Source organism: Phyllopteryx taeniolatus, chromosome 6 (assembly GCF_024500385.1).
Source record: "Phyllopteryx taeniolatus isolate TA_2022b chromosome 6, UOR_Ptae_1.2, whole genome shotgun sequence".
Lineage (NCBI taxonomy): Eukaryota > Metazoa > Chordata > Actinopteri > Syngnathiformes > Syngnathidae > Phyllopteryx > Phyllopteryx taeniolatus.
Window position 1 is genome coordinate 32,798,197 of NC_084507.1, and position 21,789 is coordinate 32,819,985.

The 21,789-nt window shown below is 49.0% G+C and overlaps 2 protein-coding genes across 5 annotated transcripts; both read left to right on the plus strand.

The window, feature by feature from the left end:
• Nucleotides 1-260: 260 nt before the first annotated feature.
• sgpp1b (sphingosine-1-phosphate phosphatase 1b) lies at nt 261-10,775 on the plus strand. Its single transcript, XM_061777790.1, has 3 exons — nt 261-1,331; nt 4,048-4,137; nt 7,993-10,775. Exons 1-3 carry the CDS (start codon nt 747-749, stop codon nt 8,542-8,544), a joined length of 1,227 nt encoding a protein of 408 aa, XP_061633774.1. The 5' UTR covers nt 261-746; the 3' UTR covers nt 8,545-10,775.
• wdr89 (WD repeat domain 89) lies at nt 4,050-21,543 on the plus strand. 4 transcript variants are annotated; one of them, XM_061777788.1, is made up of 3 exons: nt 4,050-4,137; nt 16,750-17,155; nt 18,261-21,543. In XM_061777788.1, the coding sequence occupies exons 2-3, from the start codon at nt 16,766-16,768 to the stop codon at nt 19,002-19,004; spliced, it is 1,134 nt and encodes a 377-aa protein (XP_061633772.1). In that variant the 5' UTR covers nt 4,050-4,137; nt 16,750-16,765; the 3' UTR covers nt 19,005-21,543. The 4 variants fall into 4 exon arrangements, with proteins under 4 accessions (XP_061633772.1, XP_061633770.1, XP_061633769.1 ...); XM_061777786.1 differs by lacking the exon at nt 4,050-4,137 and adding an exon at nt 11,879-11,957; XM_061777785.1 differs by lacking the exon at nt 4,050-4,137 and adding an exon at nt 11,984-12,391.
• The last annotated feature ends 246 nt before the right edge of the window (nt 21,544-21,789 follow it).

Genomic DNA, 21,789 nt, shown 5'->3' on the forward strand with positions numbered 1-21,789 from the left:
TCGTGTTTAAAGTACTGAGAAAACGGCGGAGGTTTCAAGAAGAGCAATTGAGAAAACTAATATTTATTTCCAACGAGCTAACCAGCTATCTTTGTTTATTAACGTTTTATTTCTGTAACGATATTGTAGTACAACGCTATATTCAATTATCCATAAATCAAAGGGCTTACGTCTAGACTGCAGACAATATCACATGATTCTATCTTTATATAAATCTGATTTCCGGTGTCACGTGACATTGTTTATTTATTTGTTTGCACTTCATGAGCGCGCGGTGGCGCCCGTGCTACTCACAAACGTTAAGAAACGTTCAATTTTACTCCCAAAGTCGCAGCGTCTACGAAGCAAACAAGTTACATCCATGTTTTTAATAAGCCGCGTTGTTAGTGTTGCATTTTGTACGGAGAAAGTGACGTTTGTCCTCGGTGAAGTTGGTGAGCGAAAACTCAATTTTGTTATTTCCGACGATCATTGAAGCCATCCACTGGAGGCGTGTTCACGAACCCACTTTAGTGTGTGTGCGTTTGTGTCACATGAGCAACAAGCGACTTTGTTCCACTTTTCATTCTTCACTTTTCACCGGCAGCACGTCGCTTTTGTCGGCTCGCTTTGAGTCGTTGTCATCGTATCAAAGCGCGATGCTCTGCTCAGCGAGCTAATGCTAATGCTAAGCTAGCCCTCAGCGTCCAGCGCCGTTCAGGCGGCGAAAGTAGCCGAGCGACAGCGTCTTCTTTCGGCCGCGCCACATGGAGAAGCGCGGCCGCCTGGCGGAGCTCTTCCGCTTCCTGCAGGACCCCCACCTCGTCGCCCGCTTCCAGCACTTGTGCGGGGTACGAGGCACCTTTTCTAGTCGGGCTCTCCACCACCAGCCGGGCGCGGCGGCGGCGGCGGGGGTCCGGGACAGGGGAGCGGAGGGGGAACTCGACGGGAGCGAGGGGCACATTAGGACCGAAAGGACGAGCAAGCCGCTCCGCCGGAACTCCCTGACGGGCGACGCGGGCCAAGAGTTCGTGGTGGAGAACCGCTTCCTGTACTACTTGTTCACGTTCGGAACCGAGCTGGGCAACGAGCTGTTCTACATCACCTTCTTCCCCTTCCTGCTGTGGAACGTGGACGCCCTGGTGAGCCGGCGGCTCATCATGGTGTGGGTGTGGGTCATGTACGTGGGCCAGTGCACCAAGGACCTGCTCGGCTGGGCCCGGCCCGCCTCGCCGCCCGTCGTCAAGGTGGAAGTGTTCTACAACTCCGAGTACAGCATGCCCTCCACGCACGCCATGTCCGGCACCGCCATCCCCTTCGCGCTCTTCTTCCTCACCTGCGGACGCTGGCAGGTAACCATGACAGCAAACAAACAACAACACATGGGACTCGCACGCACTTCACGTACGACGTACTGGCGTGTGACATACATACGACTAACTTGCACCAAATGTGTTTCACCTGTAACTTTCACATAAATAACATTACATAAGTTGTAAACTGACTTGCACACAACTTATGCTCATTTACCTACGAATAACCTGCGTGTTTAACTTAACACATAACTCACGTGTCACTTTCACGCAACTAATTTGCATGTAACTTACAAACTTAAGTCTAACATGTAACACCCAACTAACTGCTTCGCACACGTGATGTTGACTTGACACGTGATGAAAGCGGAAGGAGATGAGGAAGAGGATGCATGCGGCGATTGTTTGGTCGGAGCGGCAATTCATTTATTGACTCGGCCCGATAACGCAGATGAACTTTCACCTTGTAAAAGATGACACGCAAAAAGCTGTAACCTGTGTGTGTGTGTGTGTGTGTGTGGGGGGGGGGGGGTCACATGACCAATTAGACTTGGACCTCGCAACCCTTCTTCAGTTACGATGACCTCAGCGCGACACGTGTCACGCACACGAGCTCGTAGCCCGCGGGAAGCCAAACACGTCAACGTCCGCTTTGCTTTGCTACTTCCTGGGCATGTTCCTGAAAATTGTTCCTTTACATGTTCCTGAACATTTTTCCATGCGTGTTCCTGACCGTGTTCCTTAGCGTTTTCATGAGCATGTTCCCGAGTGTCATCCTGTGCCTCTTTCCGAACATGTTGGTGAACGTTCCCATGCATGTTCCTTGGCGTGTTTCTGAACTTCTAACCCCATGTTCCTGAGCGCATTCCTGCGTGCGTTCCAAGCATGTTTCTTAGTGTCTTGGTGAACATGTCCACATGCCCGTTCATTGGCTGTTCTTGAGCATGTTCCCGAGTGTGTCCGGGAAGGACATGATCCTGAGTTTTTCTGTGAGTGTGTTCATGAAAATGTTCCTGTGCCTGTTACCTGCTGTGTTCCTGAGCACGTGTGGGCGTCTGAATGTGTTTTGCATGTTCTAGAGTTGACGTGTCTTTGAGCATGTTCTGCCGAGCGTGTTCCCGAACACGTTCCTGAGCGTGTTCTTTGACACATTGTTCGTGTTTGAACAAGTCCCGTTCACGCTGATGTCGATGTTCCCGTTCCCACTCGAGAGGAGGCAAGCGTCGTCTTCTCTTTGTTGTCGTCTGAGCGGACTTGTCGGAGCAGGGCGGGAATGTTCGGACGGATCGGGTCGGCCGGATCTCCTCCCTTCACTCCGACCCTCGACCCCCCGAGCTGAGCAGAAACGCTTCGTGTTTCTCCATGCAGAAAAAAACCCCTGCGCTGTCGCTTTTGCTGCCGCACAAAAGCAAGACGACAAAAGGTTTTGAGTGAAAGTGCAAACTTCAGCGGATCCCGTTTGGACTCGCCGGGCTGCCAGTCACGCTTTGCTCTTCCCCTGCCGTCACATCACTTGCTTGTCTGTCGCGCGCGCGCACAAACAAACGCACCAGGAAAAGCCTCCTAGAACAGCTGAACTCGATTTGGGCTTTATCAGAGGCCCTTCCGACGGTAGCCGGTGCGGGCGGCCATTTAGCATAAGTGAAGGCCACGCCCCCGGTTCGAAGAGGCTGTGCACACTTGCGCAACCGCGTGATCTCAGTGGTCGAATCGTACTTGACTAACTTTGTCAAGTGTTACCGATCATGTTAATGGTGGAAAAAGTTGAAAAGATTTCTTTTGAATTCATATCAATCAAAAACCTGGCATTTGATTGGATATCAAATCTCGTCTGAATAAAATATGACAAGAGACGGCAAAGTCTTTTGGAAGGTGCGTTGTCCATGACATCGTTAGCTGTTTAAGAAGTTGACGTCATAAAACGTTGCCCACCAGCTCCGGCGTTCGCCTATTTGAGCAATTTGCTGGCTTCCGAGCACGGAAACGGCCCCAACGCCCTCCTCCTCCTCCTCCTCTGCGGTCCTCGGACTCCGGAGACGGCGGCATCCTCATCCTCATCCTCGTCGACACCCTAAACCGGACTATCCTCCTGTCCCGCCTCAAATCCCGTCTCTCCGACGCTCCTCCATGCGCCTCTGTTCGGCCTTGACATGCTCCACCCTGAAGCATCGTACGTCCTCACGGCCTGCGGTTCCACTGCTGACGTCCGGATCGACATCTCCACCGAACCCATCGCCTCCTTGATCTCCTCCACTCCAACCGAGTGCCTCACCGAGATCAGATCTTGGACGCAAACCGAGTGTCTTCAAGTCAGCTGCAGTCCGTCCCATATGTTACTCATTGGTCCCAAATTCGTCACCAAACACACCGATCCCTCTTCTCACATCCGCCACCTCGCTGGCTCCCCGTTCCACAACGTGTCCAGATCCAAGTCCTTCTACTCACCCACAAAGCCCTCCGTAACCGGGCCATTTCCGACAACAACCCCCTTTTCCCACCTGTGCGGACCGAGCATTGAACCCGGGGCGACGGCGCCTTCGTCATCTCCGCGCTCCACCTTCAAATCTCAACTCAAACCACCGAATGGCTTTCCGTGTGGAACTCTGCCACGGTCCAGTCTTGTTTTTGTCTTTTAATGATTTGGAAAGCATCTTTGGATACTCTGTAAAAGTGCTCGATACGATCTATGCAGCAGCATTCTTAAGGCACTCGAATATATTGTCGAGTAATGTCACGCGATGTGTTCCGTCCGCAGTACTCGTCGACGTTGGGCTTGGTGTTGGCGCTGTGCTGGTGTCTGCTGGTCTGCGTCAGCCGGATCTACATGGGCATGCACTCGCTTCTGGTAACGCGCGCACACGTGTCACACGCGCACGCACACGCACGGGCGGCATCGGCCACATCTACATTGGCACACGTTCGTTGTGGCTACACACACACACACACACACACGCCAGCTGCAGCTCCATTGGCATGAACTTACTGCTGGTGAATCACACACACACACACACACAACAGAGTTGAGAGGTTTTCAGGAGTGAAAAAGAGTCAAATTGCTTATGCATTGGTGTCAACACACACACACAAACAAAAAACATTTTTGTAAGGTTTTTTTTTTTGTAATGTCAGTAGCACTCTATAATATTGTACTGCATAAAAATGTAGTCAGAGCACAATGGAGTCGAATGTTCCGTACTCGACGGTTTGCTCGTCTTGATTTAATGCTGCAATCCAATTCATTGTGCTGCTCTTTCTGGTGCGCCCGCCTTGGCCACCGGGAGGCGGTACGATGAGGTCGTGCGGACAAACGAGCAAGACGAGGCAAGGAATGCAAATGTGCTCGATAGCGTATTTAATACATACATAGTGTAACTCGTTGACTTCGACACAAAAGTACAGAAATAAAAGACCGCTTAGCAAAATGATTCAAAACGTACAGCGCAAGAAAGATCGTTGAAAAAATGGAAATGCTCGAAAGTGCTGAATCATAAGCGTGAGGCGAAAAAGAATCGTTTTTAAGCTGGACCGGAACCCACCGACACTTGGGGCTAGCTTGACTTGTTGTCAACGGCAGCAGAACAGCTCAGTTCTGCTTCAGCATGGTGGCTTTGGACTCTGAGTCTGCAGATCTCAGAGCCCTGCTCGCTTTATATTCCAGGACTACGCCTACTTCTAGTGGAACTGGAAGTGACTCGGTAAATTGCCGCAATATGATCAATCCTTTTCGAGAGGATAAAGCATTTATGGCCGTATTATCTGCCTACGTGTCGCGCCGACCCCGCCTCTCGGCCGAAGTCGGCACGGATCGGCTCCGGTGCGCCCGCCGCGACCCTCGTGAGGACGAGCGCTTCCAAAAAACTGGGATGGATGGACGTGTTGCTTCTAAAACCGCGACTATTGACGCTCACCGTTAGCATGTCAATGGCGTTTGTTAGCATTACGCTTCGGGCTGCAGCTAACGTTTATTTTAATAGTGGATTAATCTGCCAATTATTTTGGCATTTGAAAATGTTTTTAATTTATTATCCCTTTATTCGTTCTTTCAAACATAAACTGATGATGATACGCTTCCTGGTTTGGTCGCTAACGTCTGTCAGAAAATCGACAAATGTTGATTATTGTTTTTCAAAGTCAAAGCAGATATTTGTCAATGTCTTACTTTGGAAAAAAAAAAATAATAATAATAATCATCAGTCTGCTTGCACGGAGGACGACAGAAATTGGAGAAGATTGACTGTTGGACACGTGTTGGTAAAGCCATTTTGCCCTTTAAAGTGTGAAAACAACATACGAGGCCTTCACAAAAAAACGGAAAATGGGGCTCGTTAACACCAACAGCTGCCAACACTGAAAGACAAGTATGCTATGATGTTTATTTTTTTTTGTTATGATCAAATGATTTGTGCCCCTTTCAAATAAACTGACGATGTTGATGGCCGCCATAAAGTGGACAAACGCACGCTTGCCTCCCTTTGGAATCTGATGATGTGACAAAAGGCCAAAAGGATCAAAGGTCGCTCAGAGACGTCGTCATCTCTTCACCGCAATAACAACGCGACTATTAATCATAATCCCGTAATACTCCCCCGTCCGTCCGCAGCGGTTGTCGCGACGTCCGGGTCCGATCATCTCCATAAGATGGTGGCCTGTTGCCATGGCAACCTCACGATGACAAAACAACAGCGCAGCTAGCGCGCTGCCTTGGAAGACACGCAAAACACACACACACGCGCACGCACGCACGCACGACCCCTCAGAACTTGAGTCGAGTTGTGAGAAGCGGCCATCGCAACACTTCTGCTGCCAATCATTGGCGCAACGTCATGATCGGATGCCCGCAAAAGTCAATCGCTCGACAAGATGTGCGCACGAGCGCTCGCCGCGCGGCTGTGGGGAAGCTGTTGCAGCGGCCAATCGGAGCCCTTCCTCTTTTTTGCGGAGCAGGAAGTGAGCGGTTGTGCCAAAAAGGTTCCCGGAAAACCTTTGTCTTCTCTTCGTCCGCTTTCTCCGGTTCCCGGCCGCAATACAAGGAATATTCCGGAACTTTCCGGAATGCGGAATTTGCAGCCCTGTTAACGTGTCCGTTAGGTCGATCGGGAAAATGAGCGCACCGGACAAAAAGCGGACAAACGGCAACTTGGGCCCGAGCGTCAGCCGTGATCTGTCACAATCTCCGCAAATCAACTTGGCACGTCAATTCGTTCGCCCTTTGACCTTAGCATTAGTCGATGCCATCTTTTATGGCTTTTTATGAGCTTTTATTTTCACGGCGTTCTGCCAAGACTCCATTTTGTTCCTTCTCTCTCTCTCTTATCAAAGCTTCTTCTGTTGTTCCGCTGTTTGACTGACGCCATGAAAAGGCGCTGCGCACCATTTTGAAACCTCCAGGAGGTCGGATTCATCCAGGAATGCCTTCAACTGAGCTAAACCCAAACCGAAAATGGCTTTGGGTTTTGAGGGCAATTAGGTTGCCTCCATGTCTCAATTCAAAATAATCAAATCTGAAAATAAAAATGCTCTTTACACGTTAGGCTGGATTTACAACACCGCAGGCCCGACGAGTGCCCAATTCCCATCAGATTTTGTAATTTTTTTGAACTGACTGTTCACACATACATGGCTGACCGGTTAGAGCGTCTGCCTCGCAGTTCTGAGGACCCGGGTTCAATCCCCGGCCCCGCCCGTGTGGAGTTTGCATGTGTACAAAAATGACACGGTTTATTCTATGTATTCTTCTTGATTGACGATGGCAAGTTCTCGTGGAGGTCCGTCTGGTCCCGGAGCCTCGCCGCGAAACCGAGATGCCTGATGGAAACTCTTCTACGGGTCCATCGTGGTCTTCTTCACGCTCAATTAGTTTCACGATGTTCGTGTTCACGTTGTTCCTCGTTCTTCTCTCCGGCGTTCCCGACGGTCTCCTCGACGTTCCGGCCAAAGCGGGGACCGGGAGCCGAGCCCGGCCCGGCGACAGCACGCCGCCCGCGCGGACGCTGATGAACCGAAGTTGTTCCGACGAGTGAAGCTCCACATCGTGTCCCTCTGTGCCCGGATCGTGCCGGAGACGCCCGTCCGTCCTGCTGACACTGCGAGGAGTTCCGCAAGTTGCCTTTTGTCGTCGGTGTTTTCCCACAAACATCACAAAGCTCGCGTCGGCCGTTCGGAGCCGAGATTGCTCCGTTTCCGCTCTGCTGTCGTAACTTATTGAGCAGCGTGGCGTGCCGCTGCGCTTGCCACCAACCGCGTGTCATTTGGACAAGCTCGCAGGAGTTTGTTTGTTCCATGCCAGAACCACCAGACTAAGAAAGAGTTTTTATGTGAATTGTACTGAAGTTTGGCGATGTACCCATCACATTTTTGGCAAGACACGAGCAGAAATAAAGCGAGACTCCAAATGGACTTAAAGCTTCATTTATTCAGGTGAAGGCGTCCCAACACGAAACCTTTGAAAATCCAGTGCAGCAATGGTTCAAAACCAAATAAAGCGATAAAAGCTTTTGATGGCATATTCAACAAACTCAAATCTTATCATCATAAAAAATCCACTTAGTGCAGGAACAACAAACTTCTTCTGAAGTGCTCACTAAATCAGTTGCGCAAAGTGCAACGCTACCATAGCATAGCATAGCATAGCATAGCATTGCGCAGCGCTTACCCTGCCGTTTTGTGTCTGCGTGCGTGCGTGCGTGTGTGTTGTTTGCAGGATGTGATGGCGGGTGTGGTGTACAGTGCGCTCATCCTGCTCTTCCTGCTGCCGGCGTTGGACGCCATCGACGACTTCGTGCTGACCGGCGCGTACGCGCCGGCCGCCGTGGCCGCCGTCCACGCGGGCCTGGGCCTGCTGTGCTTCACGCTGGACGCCTGGAGCACGTCCCGCGCCGACACGGCGCAGATCTTGGGCTCGGGCGCCGGTGTGGCGCTGGGCTCGCGCGTCAACCGCGTGCTGGGCCTGCTGCCCGACCCCCCGCTAGAGCATCTGCCCCTGGCGCCGCCCGCGCTGGGCGCCGGCCCGCTTGTCGCGGCGGCGCTGCGCTGGGCGGCGGGCGTCCTGGTCCTGGTGGCCACGCGGGCGCTGATGAAGGCGCTGACCATCCCCCTGCTGTGCCGTGTGCTGGCCGTGCACGAGGGCGACGTGCGGCGGGCGCGGCGGCACGCCGAGGTGGAGCTGCCCTATCGCTACGTGGTCTATGGCGCCGTGGGCTTCAACGTGCTCTTCCTGGCGCCGCTCCTCTTCCGCGCGCTGCATCTTTCTTGATGCCCGATGTCACGACCGCGCCGCTGCGGCCGCTCGATGACTTTTTGTTCGGCGTTTATACTGCACCTCGCCGACTGTTTGTGGGCGGCGCGGCGGACGAGCGGCTGGCGCGTCTTCTTGGCGGTGGGGAAGTTCGGCGTTCCAATCTGGGCTCCGGCCTTCCTGTGGGGGGTTGCCATGCTTGCTGGCATACCCGCAGAAAAAACACCCAAGAACCCGAACACCGTATGTTTTATGCGCGCGCGTGTGTGTTTTTTAGTGTGTTTGTGTGTGTTTGCGTTCACACTTCCTCCCACATTCCAAAAACATTTAGTTAGCGTGTCGGCTCGATCGACGACTCTTAAGTTGTCTTCAATGTGGATGTGAATGCGGGTTTGTCGATATGTGCCCTGTGATCGGCCGAGGAGAAAGATGAAACGTGAGTTCGAGATGGGCGAAGGGTGGGGGGGGGGGGGGGGGGGGGGCTGCAAGGTAAAAGGGACTCTCGTGAACTGGCTTTTCTTGGGCTACGCCGCCCTTCTCCCACATTCCAGAAACGTGTTAGCTTCATGGACGACAAATAAATTGTCCTCAGGTGCGTTTGAAGTTCCAACGGACGGACGGACGGACGGATGTTTGCGTCATCAGGAAGTGACATCGCTGTGGTAATTGTGTGGCACATAAAAACGAGGATGTTCAAAAACGTTTGTTTTTAAACACTGTAAAAAATCACATCCTTGCGCTTTCTGCTCGGTCACGATTGGATGAAGAAGAAAAAAAGACGACAACAAACTGTTTTGTTCTTCAAGTTTTCAACGTCAGCGCCTGCTAGTGACGACGAAGACTGTCGGATGTTTCTAATAAATGTTTCGCTCGTTGATTTCTCCATTTGACACCAAACTAGCAGCAGAAATACTCGAGTACTACGAAAAAGTCAAGTACTCCGAAATGTTGGTCAGAATGGCAGCCTGCGAATGGTCAGCTGGCGAGAGTGGGCGTCACCCTGTCGCTTTTCCGGTTCACTTCCTGTGACCTTGCGGGTTCGACGGCTGCGAGCTTTCGGACCCGAAAATTTCCTAAATCCGTGAAAGCAAAAACTTGAGAAAGTCGACACACAGCCGTCGTCGTTCAAGTCCCTCTAAAATGAAACGGAATATGTCCTGTAAATTTGAGAGTGTCGTTGACAACTCCTCCAAATTTGAACCAAAACCTTGATAAAATGAGATTTCAAAATGGTGAAAAATGTTCTCTCCGCTCTCACCAGCTGCGGGTGTGTCCGTGCTGAAACCACGCTGCGCTCAACTGTCAATCAAATACCGCCCAAACTTCTTCGTTAGAGCCTGCAAAATAAATCCGCGGAAAGACTCGGGTCTCTGGATTTGATCCCGGCGGGTCGTTTCCACGCCGCTCTGAAGTGGCTACGTCTGTAGGGGCGATGCACTTTCAGCGCATACGCATCGCTGGCTAAGATAATCAATCGAATGCTAATGCGAAGAAAGGCGCTCGAGTTGTTACATGCGTGGGATTCGCGCCGGACGACAAACTTGCGTGATTGAGTGGCCAAAAACACAAAAGTGAAATGGTTTAATGCTACATCTCCGCAATTCGGCGGTTGTCCGTCTTCGTAGACATTTTCAACAATCGGCTCCATGCGGAAGGTCACGTGACCGAACCTGGACGTCCCGTGTAGGCTCCGCTCACCAGCTAAACTTGGTTTGAAGGCCAAAAAAAATGGTTCTTTATGACTGCCGCTTTGGGACAAAAGGCAAATACATGTATATTTTCTATCCAAATATATGATATACGTGAACATGGACGAAGACTAAACATGGGATCTTGTCATCTTTGGTGGCTCTGGTGACATCTTGTGTTCTAAAAAAAACCTTGGAGCTGTTTAAAGTCCCTACGCGTGCTTTGATCCGGTCTCCTTCGCCAGGAATGCGTTAGTAGCTTGCGCGTTGACCATATTTCCTTCAAACCTAGAATGGCTTAAGAAACAAATCTGGGAGTTCACTTTACAGGGTCTTTAACAGTGATGTCATAGTCGAAAGTGTAAAAAGAAGTCAACAATCTGAATACAAGTTATTTTTCAATGCATCTTTTTCAATTTCATTCAGCTGATTTGGAGGGTCATTGTTTTTTTTTGTTTTTTTTTTTTGCTTTTGATAAACTTCAAAATTTTAATGTCAACTTTTTTTGTAGCAACTGAAAGAAATTTTAATAAAGAATACCAATAAAACAAGAAGAACTCATTGAATTTTCATTCTTTGTTTTGTTTTTTTACCAATCCAAATGTTGGTCGTCCAAGCAAATCCGGTGGCTGAACTGCAGAGAGACAAAAACGCGCGCTGCCCACTAGCGGCCTGCGAGGGTATTGCGCGGTTTGTCCTTTTGCACTTTGCCGCTCATCGTCAGGAAAAACGACACCCAAAAATGTTGATCATGAATGTAGTAGGTATGTTACTAAACATTTCAAACCACCTGTATTTCAAAATAGCGGATAGCATTGGATTGAGATTTTAAATCCGAATAAAAGGAGCTCGAGTTTGTGAGAATCGGAAAAGGATGACGGATTTGATGTCGCAAATAGGCCCAAATTGTCCATCCATCCATTTTCAACAGCGCTTATCCCGGTTAGGGTCGCGGGACGCCGGAGCCTATCCCAGCTGACTTGGGGCGAAAGGCGGACTACGCCCCGAACTGGTCGCCAGTCAGTCGCAGGGCACATATAGACACGGACGACCATTCGCGCTCACATTCACAACGTCGCTGAGTGGGAACTGAACCCACGCTGCCCGCACCAAAGTCAGGCGAGTGGAGCCCCAAATTGTCTTGCCCAGAAATCAACATCAATCACGAGGAAACCTCTGTGACCCTTTGGTCGAAAAATGCCCGGGTACTTTGCAGCCATTCGCTTTTCCTTCTGATGGTCACCACTAGTGGGTGAGAAGATGTCAGAATCAGAATCAGAATCAGAATCATCTTTATTTGCCAAGTATGTCCAAAACACACAAGGAATTTGTCTCCGGTAGTTGGAGCCGCTCTAGTACAACAGACAGTCAATTGACAGAACACTTTGGAGACATAAAGACATTGACAAAAAACAACAACAAACAACAATTGTGCAAAAAGATGCAGAGTCCTCAGTTCGAATGGCTAATATCGCAATAGTCCGGTGCAATGACCATTGTGCAAAGGGCACTGAGACTTCAAGGAGTGTATGCGGTTTAAAGTGACGAGTACTGCGATAATCTGGGACAATGGTTGTGCAAATGTTACAGATACTCCTCTGATGTAGGAGAAGTGTGCTGGTGTCTATTTTTACAAACAAGTGTTTTTGTGCAGAACTCTGGGAACTATAGAGGAATAAAGTTGATGAGCCACACAAGTTGAAGTTATGGGAGACTGAAGTGGAGGCTGGACTCACGACAGATGTGAGTATTTGCCAGCAACAGTCATGCCTAGAAATTGTACCATCCATCCATTTCCTACCGCTTATCCGAGGTCGGACTCGCGGGGGCGCTAGCTTTAGCGGGGACGCCCAGACTTCCCTCTCCCCAGCCACTTTCTCCAGCTCTTCCGGGGGATACCGAGGAGTTCCCGGGCCGGCAGAAAGACGTAGTCTCTCCGGCGTGTCCCGGGTCGTCCCCACGGTCTCCTCCCGGCGGGACGTGCCCGGAACACCTCACCGGGGAGGCGTCCGAATCGGATGCCCCAGCCACCTCATCTGGCTCCGCTCGATGCGGAGGAGCCAGCGGCTCTACTCTGAGATGCTCCCGGACGACCGAGCTTCTCACCCTATCTCTAAGGGAGAGCCCGGACACCCTGCGGAGGAAACTCGTATGCGGGATCTCGACTGCCAGGCGAGGTAAAAAGAAAACTTTTTCTGTTCTTTGTGGCGCAAGTCAACGAAGAGAGGGGAAAAAAAAGATGAAAAAAATAAAAGTTTGACATGAGCTTGAACATTTTGAAGACAAACCTGCAGTTTTCCTCTTAAGCGAAGATGGGTGCGGGGCGACCTATCGTTTGCCAAAGATGGAGGTTTTTGTGACGTCAATCGGCACGTGGGTCAGATCTGCAGAAGACTAGTGATGGGCACGGCATTTCCTTGGAGTCTACTGAATCATGCGAATCAGTTCATTTCAAACGATTCGTTCACCGAATCGTTCAGTTAATGATTGAATTCTGAATTTCGAATTGTATGGCTGCCACACCCTCACCTAGCTATCTGTCTCTCAGCAAGCTTCGGTTGCTTGCAGCGGGCTCAGCTACCGACCGTTCTTCCGCGTCCCCTGACGTCCAGCTCGACTTTTCTGATCCCGCCGCGGTGGACGGCGTCGCTGACGCCAGCCGGGCTTTACAGTTATTGTCATCGGATTAGTGGAAAGCGGCTTTGAGTGTCTTGAGAAGCGCTCCGGAAGTTTAACGTATGATTATTATTATGACATAAAAAGCTTTAAAAACAACATTAGAGACACAGAGGGAATGGTATGTATGTGTACGTATATACTTTATTATTCATTGACATTTATTTGAAATAGGTGTGCTTGATCGATTTAAAAATGAGCCGTTAGCTTGAAGCTGCTCGTGAACGCTATCTCCGCGAGGACGTCACGATTTACGGTTCAAATCCCTCATGAGTACGTCATTCCTTGCCCAAACATCGCTCCTTAGCGGATCACAAACCAAGAAGTTCAACGAACGAATCACTCGTGTGTAATGGAACACTCTTCAGTTCAGTTCCTCAGTTCCTCCCCTGAACGAATCACTCGTCAGTTCTTTAGTTCGTCAGTGCACCAGTCCACTGAACGAATCAATCGGTTCACTTAAGTCCCTCCCCCGCCTGCGCGGCGCTGCCTGACGCTGGCTGCTCATTGGTCATTCGTCGAAGTGAGTGACAACGCTGGCGAATCGCAAATCACATGGCAGTAGGTTTAATGAAGTCCCGCTCCCGATTGCACGCTTGGTTGCTCAATGGTCATTCGCCGAAGATTCAGAAGTGAGTGACAGTTCCGCAGTTCAACAGTTCCGCTCCCTCACGGCGGCCAAGCTAAAAGAACGAATCATTTCCGCTACTGATTCGGTTCAGTTCGTTCACTAAAAAGATTCGTTCTTCTGAACGAAACGTTCGCGAACACTACGGAAGACTGGTCGCTCTTCATATGCACGTGTGGTCGAGATGTTTGTCGCCACGCCAGTTTTCCACTTGGCACTGAGGCGCGCGCACACACGCACACACGCACACACACACACACACACATCCCGTCCAGATTTTTGCCTGCTGGTTCTTGTGGTTCTGGCGGTTCCGCGAGCTGCGACTCTAGTTGATGTTTTTTCTGCCTCGTACGTCAACTGGACCGCTTCGAAATCGATATTCGTGACGTCATAACACGAAACAGGTCAATCAAGTCCATCGTGCTCACCGGGTTGAGGATTTTGAAAAGTGACGTCACGTGATCATATCGCGACGGTCCGGACGCGTTTTGCTCCGACCAACCAATCAGAGGACCGAAAATGCTGACGAATTTCAATTGTGGGCGCATTACGTTGACATGGCAACACTGACGCTGAAATGTGATTGGACCAAAACAAAGTTTAGGGAATGGCGACAAGTCGATTGTTTTTGCGCTGACACCAGCTGATGAGCAGTCCAGAGCACAGAGATAAATAACCACAGTTGTTTAGGATTGATTTATGATATTGTGTTATATACGATATCTATGGTCCATAGTCTCAGTTTTATGTTTACCGTCATGATAAACGCCGATAATCGGAAACTGCTTCCACCTGCTGGTCATCTGTGTCATCACGTGCTGGAAGATTTAACGCAGATTTTTTTCCCTCCCACCAACGGGAAAACTCTCAATAAAATTCACACACTTGTTTGAAATGAAATAGCACAATTTATGACTTTGACGTCACTTGATTTCTTCTCACGAAATGTCTTCAGATTTATCGTATTGTGTGTGACGTGATTGAAAAGATTCACTAACAAAATGACTTCCAAACAAAAGTCAATTCAGATAAAAAACACAGTTTGCCCTTAAAGATGACCAAATATCTGACTGTACTGCACTGTACATCTTTAATTAAGGAATAGTAGTCTTTAGTAGTTGTCCTGACGCGGAACGTTTGTTCGTGTGCGTTTCCAGAGTCCGGACTGCAACCACTGTGACACTTTTTATCCTCCATGCGCATTTTGGTCTCCTAAAATTATTTTGTTGGGTTTTTGCCCTACTTACACTTGTTTACTGTTCACATTTTTCATCTTTATTCGTCTTCATGCGAGTATAAAAGTTCAGAAAGACATCGCGGTAAGTTATAGTGGTGTGCTCGGAAAATAAGCTACATTTCATACTTATTGTGCAACAACGGAATACAAGTTGCTATATGTCGAGTTCGTTATATACTATTTAGCAGACTACATTAATGAGGGCAATTCGGCACTAGTCTGGTTGAGCGAAGTGTTTCATATAGTTTGGTTTTGCCTCCATTTGAACTCTCCTTGCTGCTCACGATTTTTTTTTGACAATGTCAATAAAGTTGCACGCTATTACGATTGTCTAGTATAAAAGTGGACATTGATTGACTTCATATTTAAATAATTGGTAATTTGTTCACGTTGAATAGGTTAACAGTTTACTCTGTCTCTGTCAATTGACCGTCTGTTGTCGTACTCGAGCGGCTCCGACGAGCGGCTCCAAATTCCTGGTGTGTTTTTTGGACATACTTGGCAAAATAAAGATGAGTCTGATTCTGAAACCCGTTCTCTCATTTCACACTTAGGTTTTAATTGTCGTTACTACCATTTTTAGATTTTTGTGCAAGATTTGTTTTGTTCGTCAACTATTTTGTTGTTTATTTATTCGAGACCACTACAGTGAGTGCATGAAGAATGTATTTTGTATGTAAATTGGCAGCGTGTTACAAAGTTAATGGCAAGAGGGAAGAAGCTGTTGAAATGTTTGCTAGCTTTAGTTTGCATTGTTCGGTAGCGCCTACCCGAGGGAAGGAGCTGGAAGAGGTGGTGACCAGGATGCGGAGGGTCCGAGAGGATTTTGCATGCTCTTGTCTTAGTTCTGGCAGCGTGCAAGTCCTCAAGGGTGGGTAGGGGGGTACCGACAATTTTTCAGCAGTTTTGATTGTCCGTGGCAGTCTGGTTTTGTCATTTTTTGTGGCAGCAACACACCAGACTGTGATGGATGAACACAGGACCGATTCGATGACTGCTAGAACTGCCTCGACAGCCCCCGTGCCAGGCCGTGCTTCCTCAGAAGCCACAGGACGTACATATACTGCTGGGCCTTTTTCAGGAAGGAGTTGATGTTGGTCTCCCACTTCAGGTCCTGTGAGACTGTAATTCCCAGGAACTTGAAGGTCTCGACGGTCTACAGCTGTGGCCAAGGATGTTATTTGGCCATCTCTACAGTTTCGAGCGTGTTCAGCTCCAGCTTGTGTCAGCCGCACCATAGCTCCAGCCGCTCCGCTTCCTGTCGATAGGCCGACTCGTCACCATCTTTGATGAGGCCGAAGACTGTGGTCTCATCTGCAAACTTCAAGAGTTTGACAGCCGGGTGCGTTGAGGTGCAGCCGTTCATGTGGAGAGAGAAGAGCAGCGGAGAGAGGATGTATCCTGGGGTGCCCCGGTGGTGATGGTGTGTGTAGATGAGGTGGAGCTGTAGTCCACGAAGCGGATGCTCGCGTAGGTCCCCGTGCCGTCGAGGTGTCCCAGGATGAAGTGCAGTCCCATGTTGACTGCGTCGTCCACAGACCTGTTCGCTCGGTAGGAAAACTGCAGGGGGTCCATCAGGGGACCTGTGACGCTCTTGAGGTGGTCCAGCAAGAGGCGTTCAAAGTACTTCATGACCACAGATGTCAGGGCGACAGGCCTGTCATCTTTCAGACCAGAGATTGCAGGTTTCTTGGGGACTGGGATGCCGGTGGAGCGTTTGTGGCAGGATGGTACTTTGCACACTTTGAGAGATCCATTGAAGATCTGTGTTAAGACTGGAGCGAGCTGGTCTGTGCAGACTTTGAGGCAGGATGGGGAAACAAGGTCTGGGCTCGCCGCTTTGTTGACCTTTTGCTGTTTGAAGATATGATATGTAGGTTTGAATATTTTTGTGTATATTTTTTTTTGTGTTTGGATTTTTTAGTTCAATTGTGTTCCTCCTGGTTTGACTCCGATTTGCAAATGCAAATTTCATGCGTCTGTCTGTGTTTCAGGTTCTCGGACGTGAGGATGGAAGTCTTGGAGGACAAGTTTGTCAGCTTGTCGCTGGCTGGCCGCTGTGTTCCCGACGACGCCACCTACCTCCTGGATGTGGCGCTGCACCCCGTCGGCGCCGTGCTGGCGGTGTCGTGTTCCAACTCGGCGCTGCGTCTGCACGACGAGGCCACGCTGCGTCTCCTGGGCGAGTATCGCGGGCACGGCGGTCGCGTGTGCGGCCTGACCTTCGCTCACGCGCGCCCCGACCTCCTCTACTCCGCGTCGGCGGACGGGACTGTCCGGGCCTGGGATGTCCGCCGCCCGGGGACGGACGCTGCCCAAGTGTTCCGCGGCGACCCGTCGCACAGCTTCTGTAGCTTCGACCTGAGCTGCGGCGACGCGCTGCTCTGCGCCGGCACTTCGGTTCAGTATACTACTTTATTCTGCACTTCACTTTATGTCCAATGTACTGCTCTCCTATTTATTTATTATTATTTGGCACTATCTTGTGTTTCAGAAAGCGCAGAAAAAAGTGAATATCAGGGGGGGATGGGTTCCGTGGGTTTGGGGTCGGTGAGAAATCAAGTCTTAGCTTGACGCTCGAATCAGTCATGACGTCAAAGAATCTAAGCTGCAGACCTCCATCCTGGGTTTGTTGATAGCTTACTGACTTAAAATGACACAAACATTATTCCACGGTAACAAAAATGAAGAATCGGGTGAATAAAGACGGACAAAGAGAGAGGGGAGAGGTCCAAAAAGTGTGTGTCTCCAGAGGTGGCTCTTCGAAAATAATTTTCGCAAAGCTCCCGAAGCCCAAGCTAACAGGTCAGCCAGCGCCAAGCTGCGGGGCTGTGCCGGCGACTGGAGTGCATGGCAAATTATCGACACCTTGTTGGTGTCATCGGTTGATCGTCCTCGCGTGTGGTGCTTTCTCCAAAAAAAAAAGAAACAGCAAACTCATAATTACCCACAAACACATTTCAAGTGCACAAAAATGATAAATTCTAATTATAAAATGATTCTTCTGAGTTACTGTAAACGTCAACTATCAACATTTTCTTTGGTAAATAATAGAAATGGCACCCTTGTAAGTCACATTTGATCCAAATTGTTTTTAGACCGGCGGCAAGACGTTGGAGCGGTTAGCGCATCCGTCTTACAGTTCTTAGGTTGCGGGTTAAAATCCGGCGGCAAGGCGTTGGAGCGGTTAGCGCATCCGTCTTACAGTTCTTAGGTTGCGGGTTAAAATCCGGCTTCTGGCCTTCTGTGTGGACTTTGCACCAAATTGTCCGTAGGAGTGAATGCTTGTTTGTCTATACTGTATGTACCTTGCAATTGGCTGAGGGGAAACATGAAACATTAGTTTGACTTGGGGTCACTGATATGGTAGATGGAACGAATGTGTACCTGCTTTTCTCCAGGTACGCCGGCTTCCTCCCACATTCCAAAAACAAGTTTGCATGTTAGCTTTATAGGTTCATTTCTTCCTTTTCTTTTGCGCTTTCTGTCTCCCGGCACGGATCAGCTGGACGACGAAGACAGCCTGTTGGTGTTCTGGGACAGCAGGAAGCCCGGCGTTGCCCCGCTGGGCATCTACTCCGAGTCGCACAGCGACGATATCACTCAGGTGCGCTTCCACCCGCGCGACAAGGACCGGCTGGCGTCCGGCTCCACCGACGGCCTGGTGAACGTCTTCGACGTGCGGCGCGGGTCCGAGGAGGAGGCGCTGCTGTGCACGTGCAACAGCGAGTCGTCGGCGGCGTCGGTGCGCTGGGCGGCGGCTGACGGGAGCCGCTTGCTGTGCCTCAGCCATGACGAGGGGCTGCACCTGTGGGACCTGCGGCAGCTGGACACCGAGCGACCGCTCGCCGTCTTCAGCTGCCCGGACGTCCGGCGCGCGGAAGTGAAGCCGGACGGTCGGGGCCCGGAATACCTGGTGGGCGGGGCCTGGCTGGAGGGGGCGGGCCTGCTGCTGGTGGTGGGCGGGGACAGGGGCGGCGACGTTCAGCTGATGGAGTGCGACGACGAGGGGCTGCGTCTCCTCGGGACCCTCCGCGGGGGACACGCCTCCACCGTCAGGTGCTTTGTGTGGGACGAGGCCCGGGGGGCGCTGGTCACCGGGGGGGAGGACGCGCAGCTGTTGCTATGGAAACCGGGAGGGGAAGAGCAAGACGCGGGGAAGAAGGAGGACAGGAAAAGTTCTTCTGTTTTCAAACTAAAATCGAGACCTCACAAAAAACACCGCTACACGAAGAAGCCACCGTACTAACAAAATGGAGGACAGAAAATAGTGTCCGCTTGGAACTCAAAGGCCTCCTTTGTACAGTAGTTGACAGCCTGCTCCGCGATTGGCGCTGTGGCGCAATCAACGGGCAGAGACTGGTACATGTATTTCTGGGTTGTGCCGCTGTTTGTCAAAGATAAACGACTACTAGATCTGGCAAACAGTTGTGCCTATGTAGCGGCCATGTTGGCAGGGGGGCGATGTTCCCATCAAAGGCAATGCACGGACAATAGCTCAGCGTCGCCGTAATTACGCAATTGAAAAGGGGCATGTCATAGCCACCGATTCAAATCGATGGCTGGTGTTTCCACGGGCGCTCATCGTGTCGTCTCGCAAACATTCTATCCTGATTTTGGTGCAGTATACAGTTGTTTTCTGTCAGGCCCTTCGCTATGGCATCCAGTTGTAACGGAGGTGAAAGGTGAAAAAAGCAAGCGCATAAACTCGTGAAACTCATGCGACTCATGAAAGCGACCCCCGACTTGCCACCACCACAACTTTCTACCAGCATGCCATTATCACCCCTCCTAAGCACAGCGAGATACATTTTCAAGCTTTTAAAAAACATTTTCAAGCTTTTTTATATTTATTTACAATATATATATATATATATTTTTAAAAAGTACAAAACAATAATTTAGTTATTTTTAGGCCATGAAAGAAAGTGCTACAATTTAACAGAAAATCAGCTTTAAAGGACGACCCTTCCCCCCTATTAGTCCGTTAAATTGAGGTTCCACTGTACTTATATTTCTGTCAGACTACTACTCGCATGTTTAAATTATGTTTGGATTTGAAATACTTAATCATATGTTTTAAAATACATTTTAACTGTGACAAAATATTCATATTCACAAGGCGACACATGCCATACAGATATCATTCACATACAAGGTGAATAATATTGGACTGAGGACTGATCCCTGTGGAACTCCGCTTGTTACTTTGATTAGGTGTGATTTGACTTCAAGCTATATAGTATGTAACTTTTGGTGCCCCACAAGCTTGAATTTTGCACTACAACAAAAGAACAGAGCCGTTGCTTCAATATGATGTAGGCAATGCATGTTATGGCCCTTGTATGTGATTCTACAACATTTTTACTCTGTTTTGAAGGACATGCAGCCTTTTAAAAAAAAAAAAAAAAATATATATATATATATATATATATATATTTTTTTTTATTTCTGTGGCGTCATTTGCAGTGCACCACCAACCGGGCCAGCGCGGGAAATGAATAGGGCATTCACAAAATAAAAAAAATATAAATACAGCAAGATGTTAGAGGGGGTGAATGGCTTACTCAGCAATATCTCCTGTAGTAGTGGCTTGGGAGAAAATTACTTTTTTAAACCACAAAGTTGTGGATTGTATCTTTAATATAACAGCCCAAATTGTTTTTTTGATTCACAAGATAGTCAGTAAGCCATATTTGTGCTTTTCTTTTGACTCTATCGCTTTCTAATTTTCTCATCAGTATAGTGTGGTTTTCAGTGAAGACTCTTAATTGTCCATACTTGTGGATGTTTTTTTTGTTTTTTTGGGGTCTGAATATGCCCTGTGATTGGCTGGCAACCTGTTCAAGGTCGACCTTGCCTATTTGTCAAAGTCAGCTGGGATGGACTTCAGCTCTCCTGCAATCTGAATGACAATAGCGCGAAAGAAAATGGCTGGATTGGTGGATGGCATATCAAGTTTCAATAATTTTCAAAGACTGTAAAGAATTTAAAATTCATTTGTACTTTGAAGACTGATCTCGTGGACAGAGTTGACAAAATGAAGCAATACATGTCGACAAAATAAAATATTTGAACTTGAAGGGGCATTTTAAAATGCATGCAGCTCATCAGTATGGCACTAATATTAGTCAGCAGAGGATAAAGAATATATGACTGAGGACTGTACTGTCATCTGTCTACGTGTAGCTCCACTGTTTGTGTTCAATCCGTTGCTTGAACGGTTATAGCACTGCATCATAGATTCTAATTAGCGTTAGCATTAAGATAGGAGATTGAAACGCTAAACCAAGGTTGAATAGACTACCAGATGAAGCACAATGTTCATTCTGTCTGTTGTCGTACTGGAGCGGCTCCAACTACCGGAGACAAATTCCTTGTGTGTCTTTTTGGACATACTTGGCAAATAAAGATGATTCTGATTCTGATTCGATGCAGCGTTACGAAAATGGTTTAATTCTACTTAATTATGCCATTAGTGTATGTTTTTACTAAGTACAATATTATGGCGTGCTATTTCTCCTCATACACTACAATTTTTGTTTTTTTGGGGAAGGCTGGAACGCTTTAATAGCATTTCCATCATTGAGTGAATTAAACTCATCTCAAGGCACCGCTGTACATTTAAAAAAAAAATTTACTTATGCATCGCTTTTACTGCGTTGTAAAGCATGCGCTTGGCTTCTGGCATCACATGACCTGAGTGTCGTTCTAACCTCACGTGACTCCCTTGAAAATTTACCTTAAAAGAACTTGTCATTAAAACGAATAATGTAAAGTTAATTTTATGAATGAGCACTGTTGTGTATTATGTGTTTACACGAATTGTGGTTGCTGGCCGTTGCTAGGCAACAAATCACGTGACAGCGTAGTCTCCCTATCGTATTGGACCGAACCGAACTGAACAGAACTAGGATGCGCCCCGACTTTCGCGACCAGTCCAGGGTGTAGGCTGCCTCTTACCCAGTGAGCTGGGATAGGCTGCGCTTCCAGACCCTCCAATGACATCACGCTCTATAAAAAATGGATGTAAG